Source organism: Haplochromis burtoni, unplaced genomic scaffold (genome assembly GCF_018398535.1).
Source record: "Haplochromis burtoni strain Fernald_Lab_line unplaced genomic scaffold, NCSU_Asbu1 Contig_6, whole genome shotgun sequence".
In the NCBI taxonomy this organism is placed as follows: domain Eukaryota; kingdom Metazoa; phylum Chordata; class Actinopteri; order Cichliformes; family Cichlidae; genus Haplochromis; species Haplochromis burtoni.
The window spans coordinates 301413-321876 of NW_024582367.1; the positions used below are offsets into that span (position 1 = coordinate 301413).

General features: G+C 43.6%; 1 protein-coding gene across 1 annotated transcript in view; it reads right to left on the reverse strand.

Moving 5' to 3' along the window:
• rnf213b (ring finger protein 213b) overlaps positions 1–20464 on the reverse strand; it is a 34378-nt gene that overhangs the window by 4626 nt on the left and 9288 nt on the right. The window contains exons 19-58 of the mRNA XM_005913838.3: positions 19728–19887; positions 19404–19621; positions 19164–19307; positions 18912–19064; positions 17245–18508; positions 16973–17157; positions 16719–16871; positions 12303–16100; positions 12081–12217; positions 11486–11584; positions 11273–11385; positions 11046–11159; positions 10407–10465; positions 10155–10311; positions 9848–9983; positions 9253–9441; positions 8750–8883; positions 8478–8653; positions 7939–8142; positions 7667–7854; positions 7458–7578; positions 6808–6908; positions 6504–6680; positions 5919–6064; positions 5728–5827; positions 5480–5591; positions 5054–5258; positions 4629–4807; positions 4397–4519; positions 3930–4031; positions 3605–3850; positions 2965–3049; positions 2844–2878; positions 2623–2723; positions 2378–2522; positions 2126–2282; positions 1941–2035; positions 1616–1864; positions 182–314; positions 12–95 (exon numbers count right to left, since the gene is read on the reverse strand). Coding sequence (XP_005913900.1) covers positions 12–95; positions 182–314; positions 1616–1864; positions 1941–2035; positions 2126–2282; positions 2378–2522; positions 2623–2723; positions 2844–2878; positions 2965–3049; positions 3605–3850; positions 3930–4031; positions 4397–4519; positions 4629–4807; positions 5054–5258; positions 5480–5591; positions 5728–5827; positions 5919–6064; positions 6504–6680; positions 6808–6908; positions 7458–7578; positions 7667–7854; positions 7939–8142; positions 8478–8653; positions 8750–8883; positions 9253–9441; positions 9848–9983; positions 10155–10311; positions 10407–10465; positions 11046–11159; positions 11273–11385; positions 11486–11584; positions 12081–12217; positions 12303–16100; positions 16719–16871; positions 16973–17157; positions 17245–18508; positions 18912–19064; positions 19164–19307; positions 19404–19621; positions 19728–19887 — 10477 coding nt within the window. The remainder of the gene's footprint in view (positions 1–11; positions 96–181; positions 315–1615; positions 1865–1940; positions 2036–2125; positions 2283–2377; positions 2523–2622; positions 2724–2843; positions 2879–2964; positions 3050–3604; positions 3851–3929; positions 4032–4396; positions 4520–4628; positions 4808–5053; positions 5259–5479; positions 5592–5727; positions 5828–5918; positions 6065–6503; positions 6681–6807; positions 6909–7457; positions 7579–7666; positions 7855–7938; positions 8143–8477; positions 8654–8749; positions 8884–9252; positions 9442–9847; positions 9984–10154; positions 10312–10406; positions 10466–11045; positions 11160–11272; positions 11386–11485; positions 11585–12080; positions 12218–12302; positions 16101–16718; positions 16872–16972; positions 17158–17244; positions 18509–18911; positions 19065–19163; positions 19308–19403; positions 19622–19727; positions 19888–20464) is intronic.

A 20464-nucleotide genomic window follows, 5' to 3' on the forward strand; every position in this document is an offset into this window, starting at 1 on the left:
CAGATGCTTACAGTTGTTTGCCACCTCTGCTCTGAGGGAGTTCCACACTGTGATGAATCTGCCCACTCTCTCACTCAGCATCTTCTTCTGGTACCCTAGTGAGGATGACACAAGAATTCAGTTTGTGTCTGTGTTATGTTGCTGCTGGTGTTGATCAGTCACAGATGAAAGGCCGATGTACCTGCTGGTATCTGCTGTAACCTCTGCGCAATAGTCTGCGGTGTGGAGTGTGACGCCAGAGGAAACACCCTCAGCAGGTCAGACTGTAAAGCAGCCAGCTCAGGAAGGTGATGTAACTGCCGCACACAGTGAATCTGGGAAAAACACACAAAGCCAGCGTCAGCTTTTCTTCTGCAAGTTAATGGCTCCACCAACCTCACAGAATTTTATTATCCCCCGAGACAAGGAGGTTATACAGTCGATTCTGTTTGTTAGCCAGGTGATAAATAATAAATAAATGGATATGCACGAAGCTTCTCTGGATATGGGCTTGACCCAATAGGACACATTTAGAGACATCCTCCTGATGTTCCCAACAAAACATTACAGTATCCAGATATGCTTTTGGATTCAGAGACTTAATGGTGTGGGGGGATTTTCAGTCTTTGCAGAAGTATGCTCTTGCTGTTGCTGTCCTTACGTTTTGGCATATGCTTTCTTTTCCCCCTTTGTCCCGCCTTAAGCTGCTTCACACAGTTCTTCCAATTAAAAAAGAGTTTTGGGGGTTTTTTTACTCCCCATTGTCACTAACTGCTGCTCAAAGACAACTGTTGGGTTTCTCTCTGTAATGTTCTCAGGTCTTTACCTCAGATCTTTGCACAGAGATCAGTGCTATGATTCAACACCCTAACAGCAAACATGGGAAATACTGTGTAAAGCCTGTTAATGCAATGGGCATTAATATTCACGGCTTGCTTTCCTGTGTATGTTCTCAGTCATCCAGGCCATTGTGGTGTTAAGCATTTGATCCGAAGATAACTGGACTTTTTTCAGGTTTCAGCTCTCATCTGAAAGTCCTCTCCACTGTTTGCATAGTGTAAGCCTGAGTCTGAGGAAAGCCATAAATCGAAGAGACTGAAAGAGTACAAGGGCTTTACAGTTTAGAGTAACAGGAGGAGGCCTGACATTGTTTATTCAGTGTAGAACTAACCGCTGAATATGCAACGCCCTCAAAGCGTAGTCACATTGTTTTGACTCTTAGCTTGATGCTGACTCAATAATATAGCAAACTACTGTTTTGCTGTCCTATTAAAAGCGGTCTTGTTCCTCCGGTGCTGTTTGCTGTGGTCTTGTGCCCTCTCCCTCTGTGTTTGTGCACATCTTGTCTCTGTTTGTGTGTAGATCCCTGGAGGCATCACCCTCTCTGGTTCCACCTGCCTTGACATTCACTTCTCGCCAGATTATCAGCTAAACTACTGTGACAGACAAGCGTTCAGGATCACTTCTGATATTTTCTTCTTAGTTGAATTTTTCTGATATTGAGCACAATTTCTCTGACACTCCTCAGCAGATTTCAGTGAAATTTAGGGGAGAGTTGTGCCATCCTCACAGTACCTGATCTGTTAACACAAAATCTGTGAAATGTGGTGCACATCGGCCTGATGATGGCTGATACCTTCTTAAGAAACAAGCTGAGGAGAGGTAAAGCACTCTGTCCCTGTTTTTCTTCCACCAACTGAGAAAAACGCTCCACTGTGATGATCTCGGGTAGAGTCCAGAAGGACGAGCGGTGTGTCGGGCAGTTAGAGGGGGAGGACAGCATTTTCCCAGGATCCCCAAAGAGGAGATTCAGCAAAGGGCTCCCAGCAAGTCCATCATCAGCTCCAATTCTGTTCTGAGCTTCAGTCAGATTTTTCTGCAAATCCTGAAAACAGGCAGAAGAAACAAAACTTTATCAATCTGAAGCACAAAATGTCTTTGAAAAACATTGTGTTCCTTACCTGAAGCACTGGGCTGATGGCAGAATCACATATAAGCTTCTCCCACTGCTGCCGTCTCTGTCTGGAGGACAGATCGGGTCTTGCATTGCGGGAACCTTTGTTAACGTTCAGCACAGTTAAAACACGTTTATTCTACAGCGACATTACAAGCAGCATGTTAACAATCATGGTCGAGTCAGTATCACCTGCAGGGAATCGTGCCAGGATCAGATGAACTGTAATCGCTGTGTTGTCCATGTTCTGATCCAGAGTCTGCCCCAAAACCTTCATGTCCTTTTCAAGATGTTGCCACAGGAATTTAAAGACATCATTCGGTGTGGGGTGGATCAATGTACCGACTTCCTACAAACACCCCCGCCAAAAAACAGGAGTATTATCACAAGATGCAAGCCTTTAAAACCACAGATATGCAAAGCCACACTCAGGTAAATTCTCACTCTCTGATTTTTTATGGCACCCTGGAGCATGGAGAGGTGCGTGAGCAGCCGCAGGATGCAGGACTGAGCGTACGTCATCTGCCTTTCTGGGGCTTCAGAGCGCTGATGAGCTTCTCCTAAAATGTGTCCTGTCCGCGTCTGATCTCTGACATGTCACACAAACATGGAGGAAAGCAGATATTAGATATATAGAGAGATATTTGACAAATACTGTAACAAGTTTGCTTAACTGAAGAAAGAAATACCCCTGCACTGTGTGCTGTGTAAATCCAGACACTGGGACATGTCGTTCTCCACCGATTGGCATCCCACAGTGACAACTCGATGTAACCACTGGTCTTCCACACTATGGGAAAGCACATGGATTTTGGTTAATTTTGTTTTTGCTTTGTTGAATCTGAAATATTTTACTTGTTAAATAATTTACTTTTAATTCAAGCATTAAGGAAAGAGTAATAGTTCATACCTCTCCCACAAAACACACATGCCCGTTGGCACACGCTAAAATGTGAAAAAAAGAGGAAAAAAAGACAGATTTGAAAGAGTCAGTAACAAAAGTAACAAACTTCAGAATGTGAATCACTCACTGTAGCTCTGTAGTCTTGTCTCCTTTCTCAACCACTGTCTGGCTTCATTTGTGTGATCATCCGGCATGGTCGGCAGGAAGGCGTTCTGCCGGGAAGAAGGAAACGGAGTTAATTTTATCCCCTTCCTCAGGATTTTATCATTTAGCTAAATTTATGAACACAAATGTATGACCTCACGAGACAATTTAAAAATCTGCAGTTACTTTTCCCTTAAAACACAAAATCAAAAACAACAACATCCTACATTCAACATAATGAAACTTAACTGAATCTTTTATTTCCTGGTTTTATAAAATTCAAATGTCATTCTCAGGTTATCCAGAAGACATGAAACAGCCATGTAAACTGACATTTATTCTTCCTTTGTATACAATATTCCAATGGTGGACGCTCACATTAAACATGGTTCAAGTTTCCACAATAAGGTCACTGTAAGTGCAGATAATCCCTGAGAGCTAAAGGCTCACGATTCATGCTGCTCTGTTTTTTCTGCCTCTAGAGGAAGGCAGAGTGAATATTCCAGATATAGTCAAGGCTTAGCATCAAATAAATAATGATTATTTTGAGCCTCGAGTCATGCAAAGCTACTCTAGCAGGGTGGGACAAAAAATAGTGTAAGTGACTGTAAGAAGTGTCTTACTGTGACGTTCTCAGGCTGGAAGGCTATCTGACAAAGAGGAACGAGCAGAGGACTTTCACTGAGGAGCACAGAGACCAGATGGACCAGCAGCTCCAGGAAGGTTTGCCTCTGAGCTGGCAGGTTCTGGCTTATATGGAGACGTGAATGTGGTCCACCAATGTGACTGGAAAGAAGTGAAGTGCAGAAATTCCTGAATTCCCCTGATTTGATGTTTTTTCCAAGGAGCTCTTCCAGCCTTGCTGTGTCCTGTATATTCAGAGTGCAACATGTCAGAAAACTGTAGATGGATATTAAATATACAAGGTTGATTAAGTCAGACATTTACCTGTTTGGAGGGATGTATTTTGATATCAGGTGACTTGTAGCGACAGGTGACCTGTCTGAACAAGGCCAGGGCCAGGAGGCTGATCTGAGAGCCTTCAAGTTTCTGTAGAGACAGACAAAACAAATATTACGTTAAACAAGTGAACAAGCTGAAGGTAGGAGCTTGTTTTAAATGTAGAATTTAAAACACACGAAAAAAACAGTCAACAAATCATCCTAAATCTCTTTTATTAAATGTTAAGTGCTAAAAATTTGAGTTAATATGAAATGTTTATGTTCCTTCAATGATTAACTGATTATTTCCTTTCAAACACTCTTTTAAATGACCTTGCTGACCCCTGGTGGTCATAGGGAGACATGACACATCTACAGACAGTATTAAAGCTCATGCCTCTTCTGAACTGTGCACACTGCCCCAAAAAAGAAGACAACTTAAGATCCTCATCCACCTCCTGGCATCTTCCTCACCTTTAGCTCTGTCACAAAGGTGTCAGAGGTGTTCTCCAGAAGAACTCGAGCTACAGCGTCTCTCATGGCTCGATAAGAAGCCCCGCAGCAAAGGAAATTATCCACGCTAGTTGGAATCATTCTCTGTAAGGAAAAAAAGATTTCAATGTTTGATTTTGAAATACTGTAACCTAGCCTCTGATGGATGGATGGATGGGTGGAAGGAGCTCTGTCATTTTAGATATTTTCTTACCTGAAGTCGAAGCACCTCTGCAGGGAAGATCCACCTTGAGGCCGGACTGTTCATCAGGGACAGGATGCGCTCGATGCCAGAGCGTCTGTGGAGGGCTCGCAGCAGGTAAACCTTGAGCCAATCATTACCGCTGTACTCACACACACCCCTCACCTGTCGCAGGTACTCCATTTCTCCACCTTTGAATACAAGACGAAACACTCAATACCTGCCTGGGATATGTCTGTGAAGGTTCTCAGTCATCCAGGTCATCGTAGTCAAAGGAGCTTGCAAAGAAAAGCGTCTGGACTTCTTTAAGTTGCTTGAAGACGTTGCCTGGGATAACTGACTTACAGCTGATCCGAGCTCACAGCACCACAGTATTGGATTTAACATTTCAGGCATGCACGCATCCATACATACATGTGACTCAAAGTGTAGCCCACCTTGAGCTGTGGCTCTCTCCAGCAGCTCTGCAGCGGTGCTCAAACAGATTCTAAGCCTGGCGGTGTTGAGCAGGAACTCTGCCGGGTCTTCCTGTCTGTCTGGAGTCTGTTTCCTGGCGATCCTGCTCAGGAAGCTGATATCGCTTTGTGTTTGCTGTTCTACGCTCTTCTCCACGTCTCTCGCTTTGAAGCACAACAGAGAATCCTGAGTGGCAAACAGACAGTTTAGGCTGAAAATTAGTGCAAAATGTGAATTTTGATTTCTGGGAAATGAAGGATTATGTACAAAAACTCAAAGTTGAATTCTCTCATCATGTGAAACAATTCACTTCTGTTAAATTACATGAACTTAATATACAAATATAAACAACCCAGGTGAAAATTGCAAAGAGCACTAAAGGGGAAGGAGAGTCTGTCTGTTTTCACCTGGAAGCAGTTGACGAACAGCAGGTAGAGTTCAGTGCGGTCTTCTATATCTAGAAGATTTTCCTCCAGGTTCTTCAGGTAGGTGTGAATGTGAGACTTCACCTGGGCAAAGCTAACACACATACTCCAATGATCTCCACATACAGGATGTTCAATGAAATCCCTTCTTTGAGCCTTGGTTTTTCTTTCACACTCTAGTTTTCATGCCATGTTTCTACAGCGTCAGTTCTAATTTACCCTGACCTCACCTGTACTGCAGCAGCAGCTTCGGCAGCACAGATCGGACCACCGGACTGTTATCCACACACTCCAGGAAGGGAGTGAGCTCTCTGGTCTTGTACACGTCTCCTGCAGCACACAGAGGCACAACAGAGAATGCCTCAGTGCCACAGCATCATCGGTTATCTGATTAATATCACTGAGTAATTTGCTCACTGACCGGTAGCGGACACAAGTAAAGAGAAGAGCAGCTCCACGACCCCTTCTTCTGGGCTCTGACCCTCCGACAGGCAGAACCTGGACACCACCTCCAGGAAGAAGGCGTTACAGCAGCGTCTGATGGCCGCCTGCTGTTCTAGTGATTTCCTGAGCCACACGAATTCATACAGTTAGTCATTAATCAGAAGAAAGCTTTCAGATTTTAATAACACTGCAGGACAGCATCACTGAATTAAGACTGACTATGAGAGTGAACATGAAATTATGGCATCCAGGGTCAAACTACATAGCTCAAAGAACAGATGTTTAACCGAAGGATTATTCGTTTGTATATCTGGAGTATGTGGTTGTTGTTTAGTTTTCATCTTCGGACATTTGTGGCTGGATTCTGATTGGCTGTAGCCCAGGTGGGGCAAGCACAGCGGTGACAGGTGCTCCCAGTAAGAGAGTTATAAATGTGAAACCTCACTATGACCACCTTAAAATACCCCTCAGTGGTATTTTAAGGTGGACCATTAAACTATTATTGCACAGACTGATCAGTACATGACCCACTGTCGATTCTACATTATTTTTCCCCACTCACTTGATGGTGGGAGAAACAGTGGGGTTGAAGTTGGATGGCAGTTCCTTCTTGCATTTAGGGCACCGACTGTGGGCCTGAATGCAGCGCTGGAGACACGGCAGACAGATAACGTGCTGACACGGCAGGACGGACGGCTCTTTGAACTCAGAGAGGCAAACCGGGCAAGAAATGCCAAACCTGCACAGAAACATGATCAGGTAAGATATTTATTATTTAATTTAAGATTCACACCATCAATGCAACAGAAATACTGCTGTGAGATTAGGCTTAAAATCAAGTCTTGAACTGAAGTCTGGAGCCTGACCTCAGGTCCCTGCTGATGCACTCCTCGTGGAAAGAATTGAGGATGCGGATCAGCTGCTGCAGCGTGTCCACGCTTTTTACATCAGGAGACTCTTGCATCAGCTGTTAGAGGATCAGAAGTGGAAACATGTTTTTTTGAGTCATCAACAGTTAGTTTTTTGTTTCTTCCTATCCAGCACCGTCCTCTCTCACATCAACCCTCTGCATGTCCTCCTTCACCACATACATACATCTTCGTCTTCTTTGCTTCCTGGCTGGCAGCTCCATCTTCAACAATCTTTGTCAAATATATCCACTATCCCTCCTCTGCACATGTCCACAACGCCTCAGCCTTGCCTCTCTACCTTTGTCGACCCTCTGATGTACTCATGTCTAAGCTCAGCAACATCTGCCATATGTATGTATTAAATAATTAGTTGCAGTTTTGTCAGAGCGAGACATTTTTCCTGCATCAGGTGTTAAATTCCAGGTTACGTTCAACCTCTGCATTTCTCTGATATTTTCTGTTACAGCTTTTAAACTGTTTAAAAGAAACTATAAAATCAATAAAGCCAAAATGTCAAAACGAGAGAAGTGTTCATGCTGTTATCTGCTCAATAAATCTGTGAAATCCAGAGACACACAGAAGACGCAGAAACCATTTTTACATACGTTCAGGTGAAGGTTGCAGTGTTTGAGAGCCAGATCTTTCAATCTCGAGTCGTCCTGTTTAACTTTATAGGTGACATGCTGGATGAAAGATGCAACGACCAGCATGCCATGCCACAGTGACCTGAAATGGCAGATGAGAGTGAAAATGGACCCAAGAAACACTGAAATGTTTTTCTTTTCCTTCTCTAGATCTTGTCACCTTGACTCACCTGATAGAGTCCAGGTGTTGTAGACTGGCAGGGCCACACAGGGCGCTGTATTTCTGACCGAATGCTCTATCCAAACACGGCTGCAGCAACTCCACCCTGCGCATAAAGGACTCACACTCGTCCAGGGAAGTCACGGTCAGAAGTTTGGTCTCCTCGACACAGATACCCAGAGCTAAAATGTCCTCCACCTGCCAGAAATAAAATACTTAAGAACACAGAACAGATAAGTGTGACGAGAATGTTTAAAATGTAGCCAAAAAGATGATCCTCACCATTTCCTCCGGCTCCCAGTTTGGCCCCTGCTGAGCGACATGATTGGCTAGCTGGGGCTGCAGCAGAAATATGTGGCAGAGGGTGTCCAGTCTGGGTGCAAAATGCTTTGAAGCTGCCATTATCCAAGCAGGAGAGACGTCAGCTTTGGTGCCTGTGGACGTCTGAAGCTCACACACGCAGCCCAGCATGGCCTTGGTGAACACCTGCATGTGACACGTATAATTAGCGCCACTGTAAAAGCATCAGAGCAGGCTCATTTCTCATTGCTGCTGAAACAAAACAAAAGCTGTTGCAGGCCCTCTTTCTCGTCCTCAAAATGAATTTAAAGTTCATGCTTGTTTTCATGACTTTTTTAAACTAGGATCTTCACATTCACCACCTTACATACAGTATATTGCTTGTTTAATGGCAAAAAGCTCTTATTGTGATAAAAAGATGATTGGCAAAAATGAGTTTTGATTTTGCAAAAACTTAAATAACTCCAAGACTATTTCACCCAAAACATGTTTTACTGAAATATGACTGATAATATTTGTACCTTAAGCTCCTCCTTTGATTTGATCTTCAAAGAAAGCAGCAGGAAGTCATGCAGATAGCGGCGGGCGTAATCCAAACGGTCCCCACCTGAGAGTTTCTGGAGGTGACTGCCGAGCCTGCTGTTGTTGACGGTGCTCACAAACTGGAGAATCCTCTCTGCACCACCCTCTTTTGTTACTGAAGAGCGACAGACAGACAGACAGACAGATGTCCATTTCAACGCGCTCTACATCTACCTCATTTGTTCGATTTGTTTTTGAGTTTGTCATTAACCTGGCATAAATTCAGATTCTTCCCACAGAGTCTCGAGGTGCATGCTGACCAGCCAGCTGAACGGGGCCGAGCAGGGCTGCTCTTCACCATCCAGCATGAAGTGGTGCTGCACAAGCACCTCCTGATCTGACTCACTGGAAAATATTATAATTAGAGACAAAAATTGCTTTATGTTCACAAAATGCAGTTTTTATTACAGAGATGAACCAAACAGATGAACCACTCTCAGGTGACATGATTAAACGTGAATATCTCTGTGATATATTAGACAATAAGAAAATAGTTGGTTTTAATAAAATGAATGTGTTAGATGTAAGAGGAAGAGGAAGTTAGACCGGCTCCAGATTTCTCAGAAAGTGCAAAGCTTTCACAGCGGAGCATGTGGTGTAACTCCAAAACACAGCTTACATTACGTGCTGGCTTTGGAATCACACAAAAGACGAACAGCAACTGTTAGAGAGGTGGTGATAATGTTCACACACAGAAGAGGTAATGCAAAGTACCTTTGTTTTTGGGGAGGTGTTAGTTGCAAAACCTGCGAGTCTCCCAGGATGTCCAACCACAGCTGTATCAGGCCCGGACCGGTCCTGTCATCAGAGAGCAGATCCAGATTCGCATACCGGTCCATAACCTCCAACATGCTGGCCAGGATCGGTGTCACGGTGGACTGAAGACAGCGCCACAGGGTGTGTCTTAAATCCAAAGATATGACAAGTTTATTTTATATGTATTCCTGAAAATGTCTCAGAGAACTGCACGGACAATAGAAATGAGCACAAAATAACGGAAAATGTGTTGTTTTGTCATTTTTACTTGAACATTTTCTGAAACAGGTATTTATCAAAACAAGTATTTTCTTTGTTTATACATAAAACAGAAAATCACAGCATATGAGAGCCTAATTTGTACAAGTGCACGAACAAGTAATAAAAATGTCCAATACTATCTGGAGCACCTCACCTCCAAAAACTGATCAATTTACTGCAATTATGGATTCATACATTCATAGACAGGGATAAAGTCAAATACTTTGACTGAGTTAATGATGCCTCACAGGATCTTGTGAGGTTTGTTGTCACATCTGCAGGAGACTTTTACCTGAGAGTCCCTCCCTCTTGCAGAGCGTGGCGTTTCTTGGCCTCTGAGCACACCCACTCTTTAGGAGCGCCCATCGTTTCTTCTCTTTGTGCCAACGCCTCAACCAGTCTGCTCAACAACAACCTCTGAAAGTGAGCTTTAAACAGAGAGCAGTTTGATTAGAAAGAAATGAAGAATCTAAGATTAGTCGAGTGATATAAGTCATCAAACCATTTCAAAATTCTGCATATTTAGAGCATCTTTTGTTGTCAGGCATTGAAAGCGTACTTCAGCAATATATAAATAGAGATCAGCATTGGATATTTACCTCCTGTGTGGTTTTCACCAGTTCCTAGAAGGTTCAGAAGGACGTGCATCCTCTCCATACTTCTTGGAGCCATGCCGTCGGGGTCCCTCAGCAAACCCACTGCTTTCTGGATGCAAGACCTCACTAAAGACAATCTGTCAAGCTGAGCTCTGTCGCTCTGTAAGCAAAGAGAATTATATTATTTTTTCAAGTGTAAACATTTAAACATAATGAAACATGCTTTCATTATCATCTCATTTCACATTAACTCACATGTCTGTCTTCTTTAGAGGCCTCTCCTCCCCTCAAGGTTTCTATATCATCCTGGTTTGCTGATGAAGATTAAAAATACTGTTTATGTAACAAGAAAATGAGGCTTAAATTGCCTTTTGAAGACAAAACTAACCAAAACTATATATTTATTAAAAATCTAGTTAAGAGCTTAATTTTACTTTTTAGATTAAATAAATAAATAACCGTATATTAAAACCAAACACCTGTGACGGCACTCAGGCTTATTAAAGCTGGCCGGTGAGATGTTAGTAACTATAAGTAATTCACCCACCTTCTCCTGTTGCATTTAACATCAAACATCAAACGTCTCAGTAACAGTTTGATAAATCACAGAAAAATTGAAGAAACTTACATGAATGAAACTGTAAAAAATAAAAGGTACTGTTGTTAAGAGAGCTAGCCTAGCTAGCTAATCAGGTTAAATGAGCAAGAAATATAAACAATAGCATCTTTCATCCTTTGTTATTCTGTGGGTACTTTGGGTTAAAACACAGTGTTGTATGTAATGATGATTAATAAGCTCCAGGTAGCGTGAAAACAGGTTTTTATTTCCTTGACGTACTCTCTGTCATTACAGAGTAGTATAATACAGTATAATACTTCCTGCACAGTGTTTACCTGTGAGGGCAGGTTTGAGCAGGCTGCTAATCAGAGTTCCACAGAAAGCCGACAGGTTCAGGCTCATGTCCTCCGAATCTCTCAGGTCGTCAATATGCACCGAGTGCCAAACTCCTTAGATAGAAAAGATAAAACATTATGTTATCATTGTAATACATCAAGCATAATGCTCCAATCATGAAAAGTACTGTGGTGGAACAATAACTGTTGTCCCACTTGGTCCTCACCTCCTTGGAAACCAATGTACTGGGAATGACTTGGGATCCTTGAAACCTTCACAATGAAAATCACCCAACAAGTGTGATCCTCCAGTGACATCAGATAATTCATGGTGCAGTATCTGTTGGCAGACAAATACAACGCAAATGCCTTCAATGTCCCGTTTCTCACCGACCCTGCTTTAAATCAGATCTGTTCACCAGTTTGAGGTTGAGACCTACTTTGCTGATGCAATGAGCTCGCTGCTGCAGCGGGATTCCTCGAGGTCCATTTGGATTAGCAGAATATGAAGAGAGTGGCCAGCGTTTTGAAGGAAACCCCTAATACAGACAGATGAGCAGGAGCAAGATTAATCCGCATCAGGGTCTCTGATACCGCTGCAAAGAAAATGCTACTCTGAACTAAACCGGTAAGCACCTGCAAAGCCAAACTTGCTCATTTCTGCATCACTGTCTGTGTTTAGACACTGCAACATTGAAACTCTGCCATCATCAACTAAAACTTGAAATTACACTGGGGGTTTTTTTCAATTACAATAATAACTTGGGTTTCACTTTAGCTCTGTGAGAGATTGGCAACCTGTCCAGGTCCAGCACCCCGCCTCTCGCCCTATGGCAGCCTGGATTTAATCAATACGTGTTACGTGTTACTATTCCAATACTGCAGAGTAACACAAGGAATACCAACTGTGGTCCAAAATGGAGCTCAGTGGCAGGTCGAGACTCATGGGAGAGCAGCTTTATTTTACACAAAGATCTCATTGAAAAATAACTCGTTAAAACGCTGTAAATCCTGCTTTATTTGAAAAATCGTTACCGTATTTTATTGCAGAAAGAGACTTCAGTGTCGAACTGGTGGAGCGACAGTAGTAGGATCTTGTCTGTGTGCAGTCCTAGAGCGTGGGCTACAACCTTGACATCTGATTTGGTTAACAAGCTGGAGAATGTAGTAACCTATGCAGAACCACAAAGCACACAGTGCAGTAAACAGACTGTAAGGAATATGAAGAACAAACTAGAGGTTTGTTTTGCGCCTTACCTCCAGAAACTTGCTGGACTCGTGATACACCTTCAAGCAATCTTCCAGAAAATCCCGAAGTGAGTGGTGATGCTGTTGCTGGAAGTACAATCTCTGGAGTTTGTCTATTTCTTGCTTTGCTAAATCTGAATACTTGAGCCTCACCACGGCATCAGGAGTGGCACAGTTTAACACGAGACCTTTGGCTAAATCCAAGACTTCGTCCTCCTCATTTTGTCTTGCAGACTCAAAATCACTTTCTGCGTCCATCATCGCTTCACTTTCTGGCATCACTTTGTTTTGATTACATACCTCAATGGAGTCATCATCATTCTTTTCACATGTCTCAGTTTCTTGATCTGTTTCCATTGCATCACCCACCTGATCATCTTCCAGCTGAATTACATCTTTCTGCGTGCTTGTCTCAAGTGTTTTGTGTTGTTCTCCCTGTTGCTGCGGTCCTTCTTGAGTGCCTTGTGCTTCTTGAGTGTCTTCCACTCTTAGTGCTCTCCTTTCCAGGGCTTGCAACAGAGCGCTGGCACAGGCATCACCATGGAAGCCAATAAAAATGTCAGATTGTTTGAAATCTTCTGACGCCTCGCCGGAGAACTCCTTCACCCACTCTCTCAGTTTGTCAAGAACTGTGTGCTGCCACGGCTCCAGATCGGTGCTCCTATCCACTCTGTGTTTTTCCAGCCTGTTGATAAGGGGCACTGGAAAGTGCTCATACACCTTCTTCTGGTCCTCCACTACCACCAGTCTGAAGTTTGTATGAACACGACATTTGACCCTATGGGAGCCAAGACCCAGATCAACGTACTGCTGCTTACTGAGGTAAACATAGTACTGGTTCAAGGCATCGTAGAGGCTTTCATAGAGATTCTGCATGTTGAGGAGGATGACAGTACGTCCAGTCTCCATGCATGTTTTCACTCGGTTCACATTACGGCAGATTTGGGCATATTCCTGGTCCTTTGGGAATCCTGAACCAAAAATGATTTCTGGCTGTGGATTGTCTCCTTTGGCAAACACTTGTTGCTGAAGGATATGGAGAGCTGCATTGTTGGTGGTCAGTAAAAGGAGGTACCGGCTCTCCTCAGTGGTGCCATGATCAAGATTCTTTTTTACCATTTGCAGGGTGCTTGGTCTTGGAATTTCTTTAAGGTCTTGGAGAATCTCTTGGAAAAATATGACAGGGTCAAAACCTTCTGGCTGTCCACTGAAGTTACGTAAGATGGCCTCTACCATCTGCTCACCATCTGGCTCACGCTGTGTAGTTTTGACTGCAGCAAAGAGCATTTTGACAAGGCTGTAATAATCCCTCAGGCCAAAGAACTGATTCTTGGAGGTCTCCTTACAGATGCTCAGAAAGGCCTTTGCCAAAGCTGGGAAGAGGTGTTTGATTTTCAGGAGAATTGGTTTGGAGGATGAACAAATGCCTTTGGCAGTTTCAACAAGTTCATCCTCACTTGGATCCCATCTGGACACAAATATCCCTCTGTTCATCTTGGCTGGATCCAGAGCCCAGTTGGAGATGCCAACAAAGCCGACCTTCATGTGTGGATCTGGCTTGTCATTGTCGATGCAACCATCCTCCAAGAGAGGGTGAAGGGTTTTCAGTGGCATCTGAGGAGAATCTTCTGCTAGTCCTATCTCATCAAGCACTACCACTGACACATACTCGTCCATGTTTTTATCCTTCTGGAAGCGAGCACAGTTCCTGAATGTTCCTATGATGCCCTCTGGACTTGAGTGAGGGCTGCACTGGAAGGAGACCATATGCACTTGCTTGAGATTCTTGAATAGCTTGTAGTGGGAATTCTGTCCCTGCATGGCATCAGCAACCACAGTTTTTGCAAGTGACTTGGAGCTGCCTGGCTTGCCAACCAGAAAGAGTGGGATCCTGAGCTCAATACAAACCACCATGAGAAACACATTCTCTTTAAGTGCAACATTTTTGGCTATAGTCTCCCTGGTTTGTATGTTCTGAAGGAAGAAGTCTTGACAGGAAGAAATCTTTGTCTGCAGTGCATCTGAAGAGCGGTAACAATCCGGGAAGTACCCACAAATGTTATCCAGGTACTCCTCTTTGTTCACCAGAGATGGGTAGTAGCAGACTCCAACTGCAAGAATCAGGCACTTTAGTGTTTTATCATCCTCACTGAGACGGGTGCAGTTGCTGAAAAGGACATTGCTGTGCTGGTAAAACCAAATTAGCACTTTCATGGACCTCTCCACATCTCTGAGACTCACAAAGCTGCACTCGTTTTTACGACTTCTCATGTATTTCTGGGAGGCTGCTAACACATTTGAAATGATGCTCTTGCATGATAGTGGCAAACGATGGTCAGCAACTTTCTTCTGGACAATCTGTTGGATATAAGAAAGCTCAGTTGAATCACTCAGCTGACCAAAATCCCACACCAAAGAAGCCATGCTAGGAGGCAGAGGGTGAACTCTGTAGACCAGCTGCCTTAGAGGGACTTTGCCAAGGCGGTCTTCTGTTTCATCAGCCTTCACTCGGTATCCCAATCCAGCACGTTCCAAGCGTTCCACCATTTCAGGTGAGTGCTTCCTGTAAGGATTGCAGGCAGCTATTACTTTTAAACCGCTGTCAGCCTTCAAAGGTTGTCCTCTCACTGTTCGGTCACACAGGATTTCCTTGATGGCAAAAATGGCCTCTGTGGTGTTGGCTTCATCAAAGAATAAAACGGTGTCTAGATTGTGCTTCACACGGTTCTGGTGAGCAAGTGCCTCGGCCTCCTTCACCTTCCTGTAGATCATTTCTGCAGTGGTTCCACCATGCACCTTAACAAGTACCATGTTCTCGACTGATCTTCCCTCCCTTTGTAGAGTACAAAGGAAACGAACCAATCTGGTTTTTCCACAGCCAGTCTCACCCATGATGACAACAGGAATTTCACATCGGAATCTCATGTGTATGGCCAACATCTTCATCACATTGTCAGCAGTGAGCTCATAGGTAGGGTCTGGATCAAATCGCTTGTCTGCAATTCCTTTCTTTGCTCCAACAACGCAAGAAATCCTTTTGATTTTGTCTGCCCGGGGTAACTGATCAAAGTCCTCAGTGAGAGATATCCTCTGCTGCTGCAAACCTTGAAAAAGCTCTTGTGACATCACATCGTGTATCAGGACTGCATTGCTGCGAGGATCAACTGCAATGAGTGTGTTTTGCCTATAACTTTGTACATTAAAGCCGAGGAAAGACATTGACATGTGGTCCGCATTGAAGAAAATGTATGGATGAGACTCATTTTCCCAGCGCTTACGAATTGTCAGACGGGCCAGAAGTTCCTCTTCCTGACTGTTCTTCATGAGTGGCATGGGACTCTCGTCGGACATGTCCAGAGATGGCGAGGCAAAATCTCTTGCCATTAGAATCATGAACTTTACGATGAACCCTTTGAAACCAGGAAGCTGGTCAGCAAGGAATTCTCGATCGCAGAAAATTGAGTTCTCACAATCTTTCAGTTGCACATTGAGGAACCAGGAGAAGTTCTTCAGCTCACCCCAGGATGGATCTTGCATTCCACAGTAGAACAGGAAGAGATTGAGACAGTCACTGGGATCCCCCATTCTGGAACCCTCCTGGTAGTTAAAATGATCCAGATCCTGTTTCTCCTTGTAACGCCTTAAGTACTGATAGGGTCTTTGAATTCCCTCACTGCAAAACTCCTGACCATCCATCAGTGGATCAAAGGTCTTAACTCTTAATGACCTTTGATTGGCCAATAACTGCACCTCTCTTGGAGGCCTACAACGAATGGTGGGCAAAACATCAAGAAGTCCAAGCTTCGTCTGCATGAAAAAATCAAACATTAAAGAAAAAATTAAATCAACAGGCGATTCCCAAAATGTTCTCAAATCGGCAAATGATTTATTTGAACCTTTTAAAAGTTTACAGATATAATAAGCTTGCAGATTTAGGGCACTGAATTAAAATATACTAGACTCAAAGACAATGTTGGAGTTGTTACTCAAAAAAAATGTATTGCACATTACTTGTTACTTTTATTTAAAGTAATGCAATATAGTACTTAATTACTTGGTAGGGAAAGTAATTTGTTACACTACCACATTACTGTTGCAACTCCTCCGGTTGCAAAGCATCCAGATATATAAAAGTCTAAACAACCGTCAAAATCAGAGTCCTGTGGTAAGATTCACCACTCATTTGTGACAATAAAAAGACTCATCATGAGGTTTCACAACTTCACTAACCAACAGGCAATATCAATCTTTTACACATGATGGTTTTGTATGAGTTCTTTACCATCTAAAATATTTTAGCATTCAAAGTTAAATCCATTTATAAAAAAAATCTAGTTAAAAAGATGAGTTTTTCTTAAAGACATGAAATGTGACGTGTGACGAGTTCTGAAGTTCTATTCAATGAGGGTCTAAAAAGCTCATTACCTCTTGTTGATGATTTGGGGGGAATGCATATGTTTTCAGGACCTCAACTGTGATTAAGTGAGCCACATTTCTTCTCCACAGCATGCCATGGCTGTCGTTCAAACACCCCAGAACTAACAGGTGGAACAAGAGCTCCTCCAAACCTGAACGAACCTGAGAGGTGTCCAAAGTGAAAAAACAAGACAGACTGTCAAAGTCAAGCACAAGCAACAGCAGACCAAACGGCCTGCAGCTGTAAATGCTTGCATACTTACTCCAGCAGTGTCAATGTGCAGAATGACAGGATCCTGCTCTCTCAAAGGTTCCAGTTTCTCTGACAGACTCCTAATCAGTGAGTCTATGTCAACGCATGGCTCAATCAGCTTGAGGCTGATATGTTTTGCTCTGGAAGATATCTGCTGGAACTTCTCAAACAAACGATCAATGTAAAGGGATTTCCCTAAGAAAAGAAAAGATGCCAACATTTAAATATTGTAACTGAACTGCATTTTTAATTAATTTTAGTGCAAGGAGGGGTTGTCCTTACCGACTGCAGGGCGCTCAGATGACACAATCCAGACTGAGAGCTTGTCTGGAGAAACCCGTGTGACGGGGTTTTGCTGAAGCATGTTTTCTGTGAAGTGGTGATGTAGATATTTCCTGGCAGTGTCGGCTGTTATACCCACACCAGCCTGCACTTTATCATTGCTGAAGAAAGAGGGCACGTATCTGTGCTGGTGCACAACCGGACTCACTATGACCAGACGATAATGCGGGCCGGCACTTCTCTCAAGACTGTCGAAGATCTCCCCTAAAGCTACACTGACATCATATCCCAGCAGCCCTGGATTCACCAGAGAGTATATCTTCTGGCAGTTTTGTCTGGAGCCTTGACTCAGAGCACGGCGCAGAAAGATCTCCACCTCCTCTTCTGTGGTTTCCTCTCTGCAGACTAGAACCTCATCAACAGACGGTAGAGGCTGCTCTGGACTGTCCATGTAAAAAGAGAGGGTGGTGGTAAAAACCTCCCCAATGGGGCACAGAACGAGATTGGGCTTTCCTTCCTGGAGAACTGACAGAAGGTTTCTGATCGTGTGCTGCTGGTTCATCTCAGAGAGGCATGAGAGGAAGTTGGCTAGTGTCAAGATATCCAGCGACTCACTCAGGTAAAGACTCATGTCTTTTTTGAATTGCTGCCAGAGATTCTCAACACTGTCCTCTTCATCTTCTTCATCATCCGAAGAAAACTCCATCAAGTCGGAAACCTCTTTCATGTCCACTTCAGCCTGTTGTGCTGGCATCAGATCTTTTGAAGGTTCGTAATACGTGTCGTCGTCATCAGATGAAACATCTTCTAACTCATCAGCGTTCAAGCTCATTCTTGCTGCATTACTGTAGGCGTGTCTGACATCATTTGGCGTGCACTCGGGTTTTATGGGAAACAGTAAGTGCCATAACTGCTGAGGAACAGACGCCTGGCGTTGACACACTGTGTGTATCCAGTGGCACAAATAAACCATCTGCTCCGAGGTGTAGTGGTTCAGCAAGCCAAAGCGGGAGCGCATGCTGCTGATGAAGGAACGCCATTCCTTCTGGCACGTATCCATGGACTGCGCAAGGCTTTGCAGCTGCGCTGTCACCTCACCGTAGTATGTCATCCGTTTATCTTTCAGGGACAAGAAGGTGACTCTGATGCATGGCTGCTGTTGTTGGCAGCACTCGACCTCAGCGTGCCAGTCTCTGAAGAGCATGTTCCCAGATGTTTGCATCTGAAGAAGGATGGTGCCCAGTCTCTGAACTCCCTCAAAAACCTACGAGGACATGGCAGCAGGAGTTTTGCAGTTAATACTATCCTAAACCACAGACACCGGGTCTACAGCTAAAATGTTTAACTCTCTTTAGCTTAGGTTCTAGTGTCAGTGGACAGAACTGCATTTGTTGCACAAAAAACTAGTAATGGTGTCAGATATGATGACTTATCGTCATGCTAACCAAGAGTACATTAAAAGGGTCTGCTTTTTTTCTTGAATACTTTTGAGATCTCCTGCATCCTATTATCTCAGCTGTAAAAGTGGTGTAAAAGCTTTAATTCGAGGACACAACAGGTACACAAGTCTGACAAATAAGATGAAACACAATAAAGAAGCTGAGAACCTTCCAGTGAGTTTCCTTTGCTAAGAAGAGTCATAATTTAACCGTTTAAAAGCCGCTGACCTCTGTGAACCTGTTGACTTGCTCTCTGCCGTGCTCCCCTTTGGATGACATGAGCATGAGTTTGTTTTGTAGCTCGAGCAGATCCTCAAGCTTGTAGCTCTTCTCCTCTCTGCTGCTTCTCACTGTGACCTTCACCATGTTTTGAAGACATCTCTGCAAAGGAATCGGAAAAAACTGACTAATAAGAATTTGAAAATCACTTCAGTTTGTAAGCCCCATATTCTGTTTGTCAAAGGAACACTGTGCACTCACCCTCTGTGTGTTTTTATCAGACCAGTTTATGTGATAAACTCCATTAGCATTAATAGAGGAAGCCAAGGAGAGGGAGGACTGCTCGACAGAGCCGTGAGTCTCCTTCAGTGCTTTTAGCCAGCTCAGTAAGCGGGTAGACTCGCTCTGAAAAACAAACCAAACACTCTTATAGCTGCTTTGCAACATCAGCCAGGATGTAGGCGTAAAAATAAGAGAGATGATGTAAATACCAGTTTTTACCAGTTTGTCAGGGAGCTTCTCATCTCTACTTTGGGCGTCCCACACCTGCCGAGCACACCTCATGAATTCATTAAAGCCAGCTTGAGGGGAGAGGGAGTAGAGCAGAGGGGCATAGCCCATCACTGCATCATGGAAGCAGGCCACCTGATCGATCTCTGTGTCGTTCTCTCCAGCAGATATGGAAGCCAGATCCACGTAAACCTTCACATCGCTCATGTCTGTTGACGGGAGAACAAAGTGAGGATGGAGGCATCTTCTGCAAGGCCACAAGATTATTTATAACCAAAAAAGGGACGCTTTGTGTTTTTCATGAGATCACCTTACTTTTAAGGTTCTCTTTGACCCAGGTGACAAGAGTTTGGCTCGCTAGAAACTGTTCCAGACAGGCGGTGTGCTGCTTGGTGACCTTGGAGAGTTGCTGTCTGGCACGAAACAGGTCGTCACTCAGAGAGCTCAGAGCCCTGTGCTTAAAGCTGTCCTCTTCCTGTGAAAGGTACAAATATCGTCATAGAATGAAACATTATTTAGTTAATATCAATATAAATGTTTGGGCTTCTGTGTAACTTATGTTTTATCCAACAAATATCACTTGTTTTAGTATTTATTTTTACAGTAGGAGTCAAGATAGCTGAAGACACCAAAACTATGAGGAGAGCTTTGCACACATTTAGCACGTGAAGTTGCTCCTTGATGGTTTTAAGAACTTCAGTTCAGTTGTGCAGAAGATAAATAAAGAAGCGTGACTCAGCTACTGTAAACATGCACATTGTGGCAAGATCTGCTCAGTGAGCTGAAATACACTAATTACATTAATACATGAAGGTCAGCAGGTCCAGAAATGTTCTCTCTGCTTTTCAAAGATCAAGCAGCAAATAGATATAAGTAAAAGCTCTTGGGAGGAGACTGTATCAGCAGGCCTGTGTGATGAAAGTGCTACGTGAGGCCCCGCCTTCTTGAGATAAAAAAGAAAAAGAAAACTGCCATGACACAGAGAAGGTGAACAAATGGCATCTGCACATGTGCAGGAGGAGCTGTGATGATGTCTGGGGGTTTGCTACTGC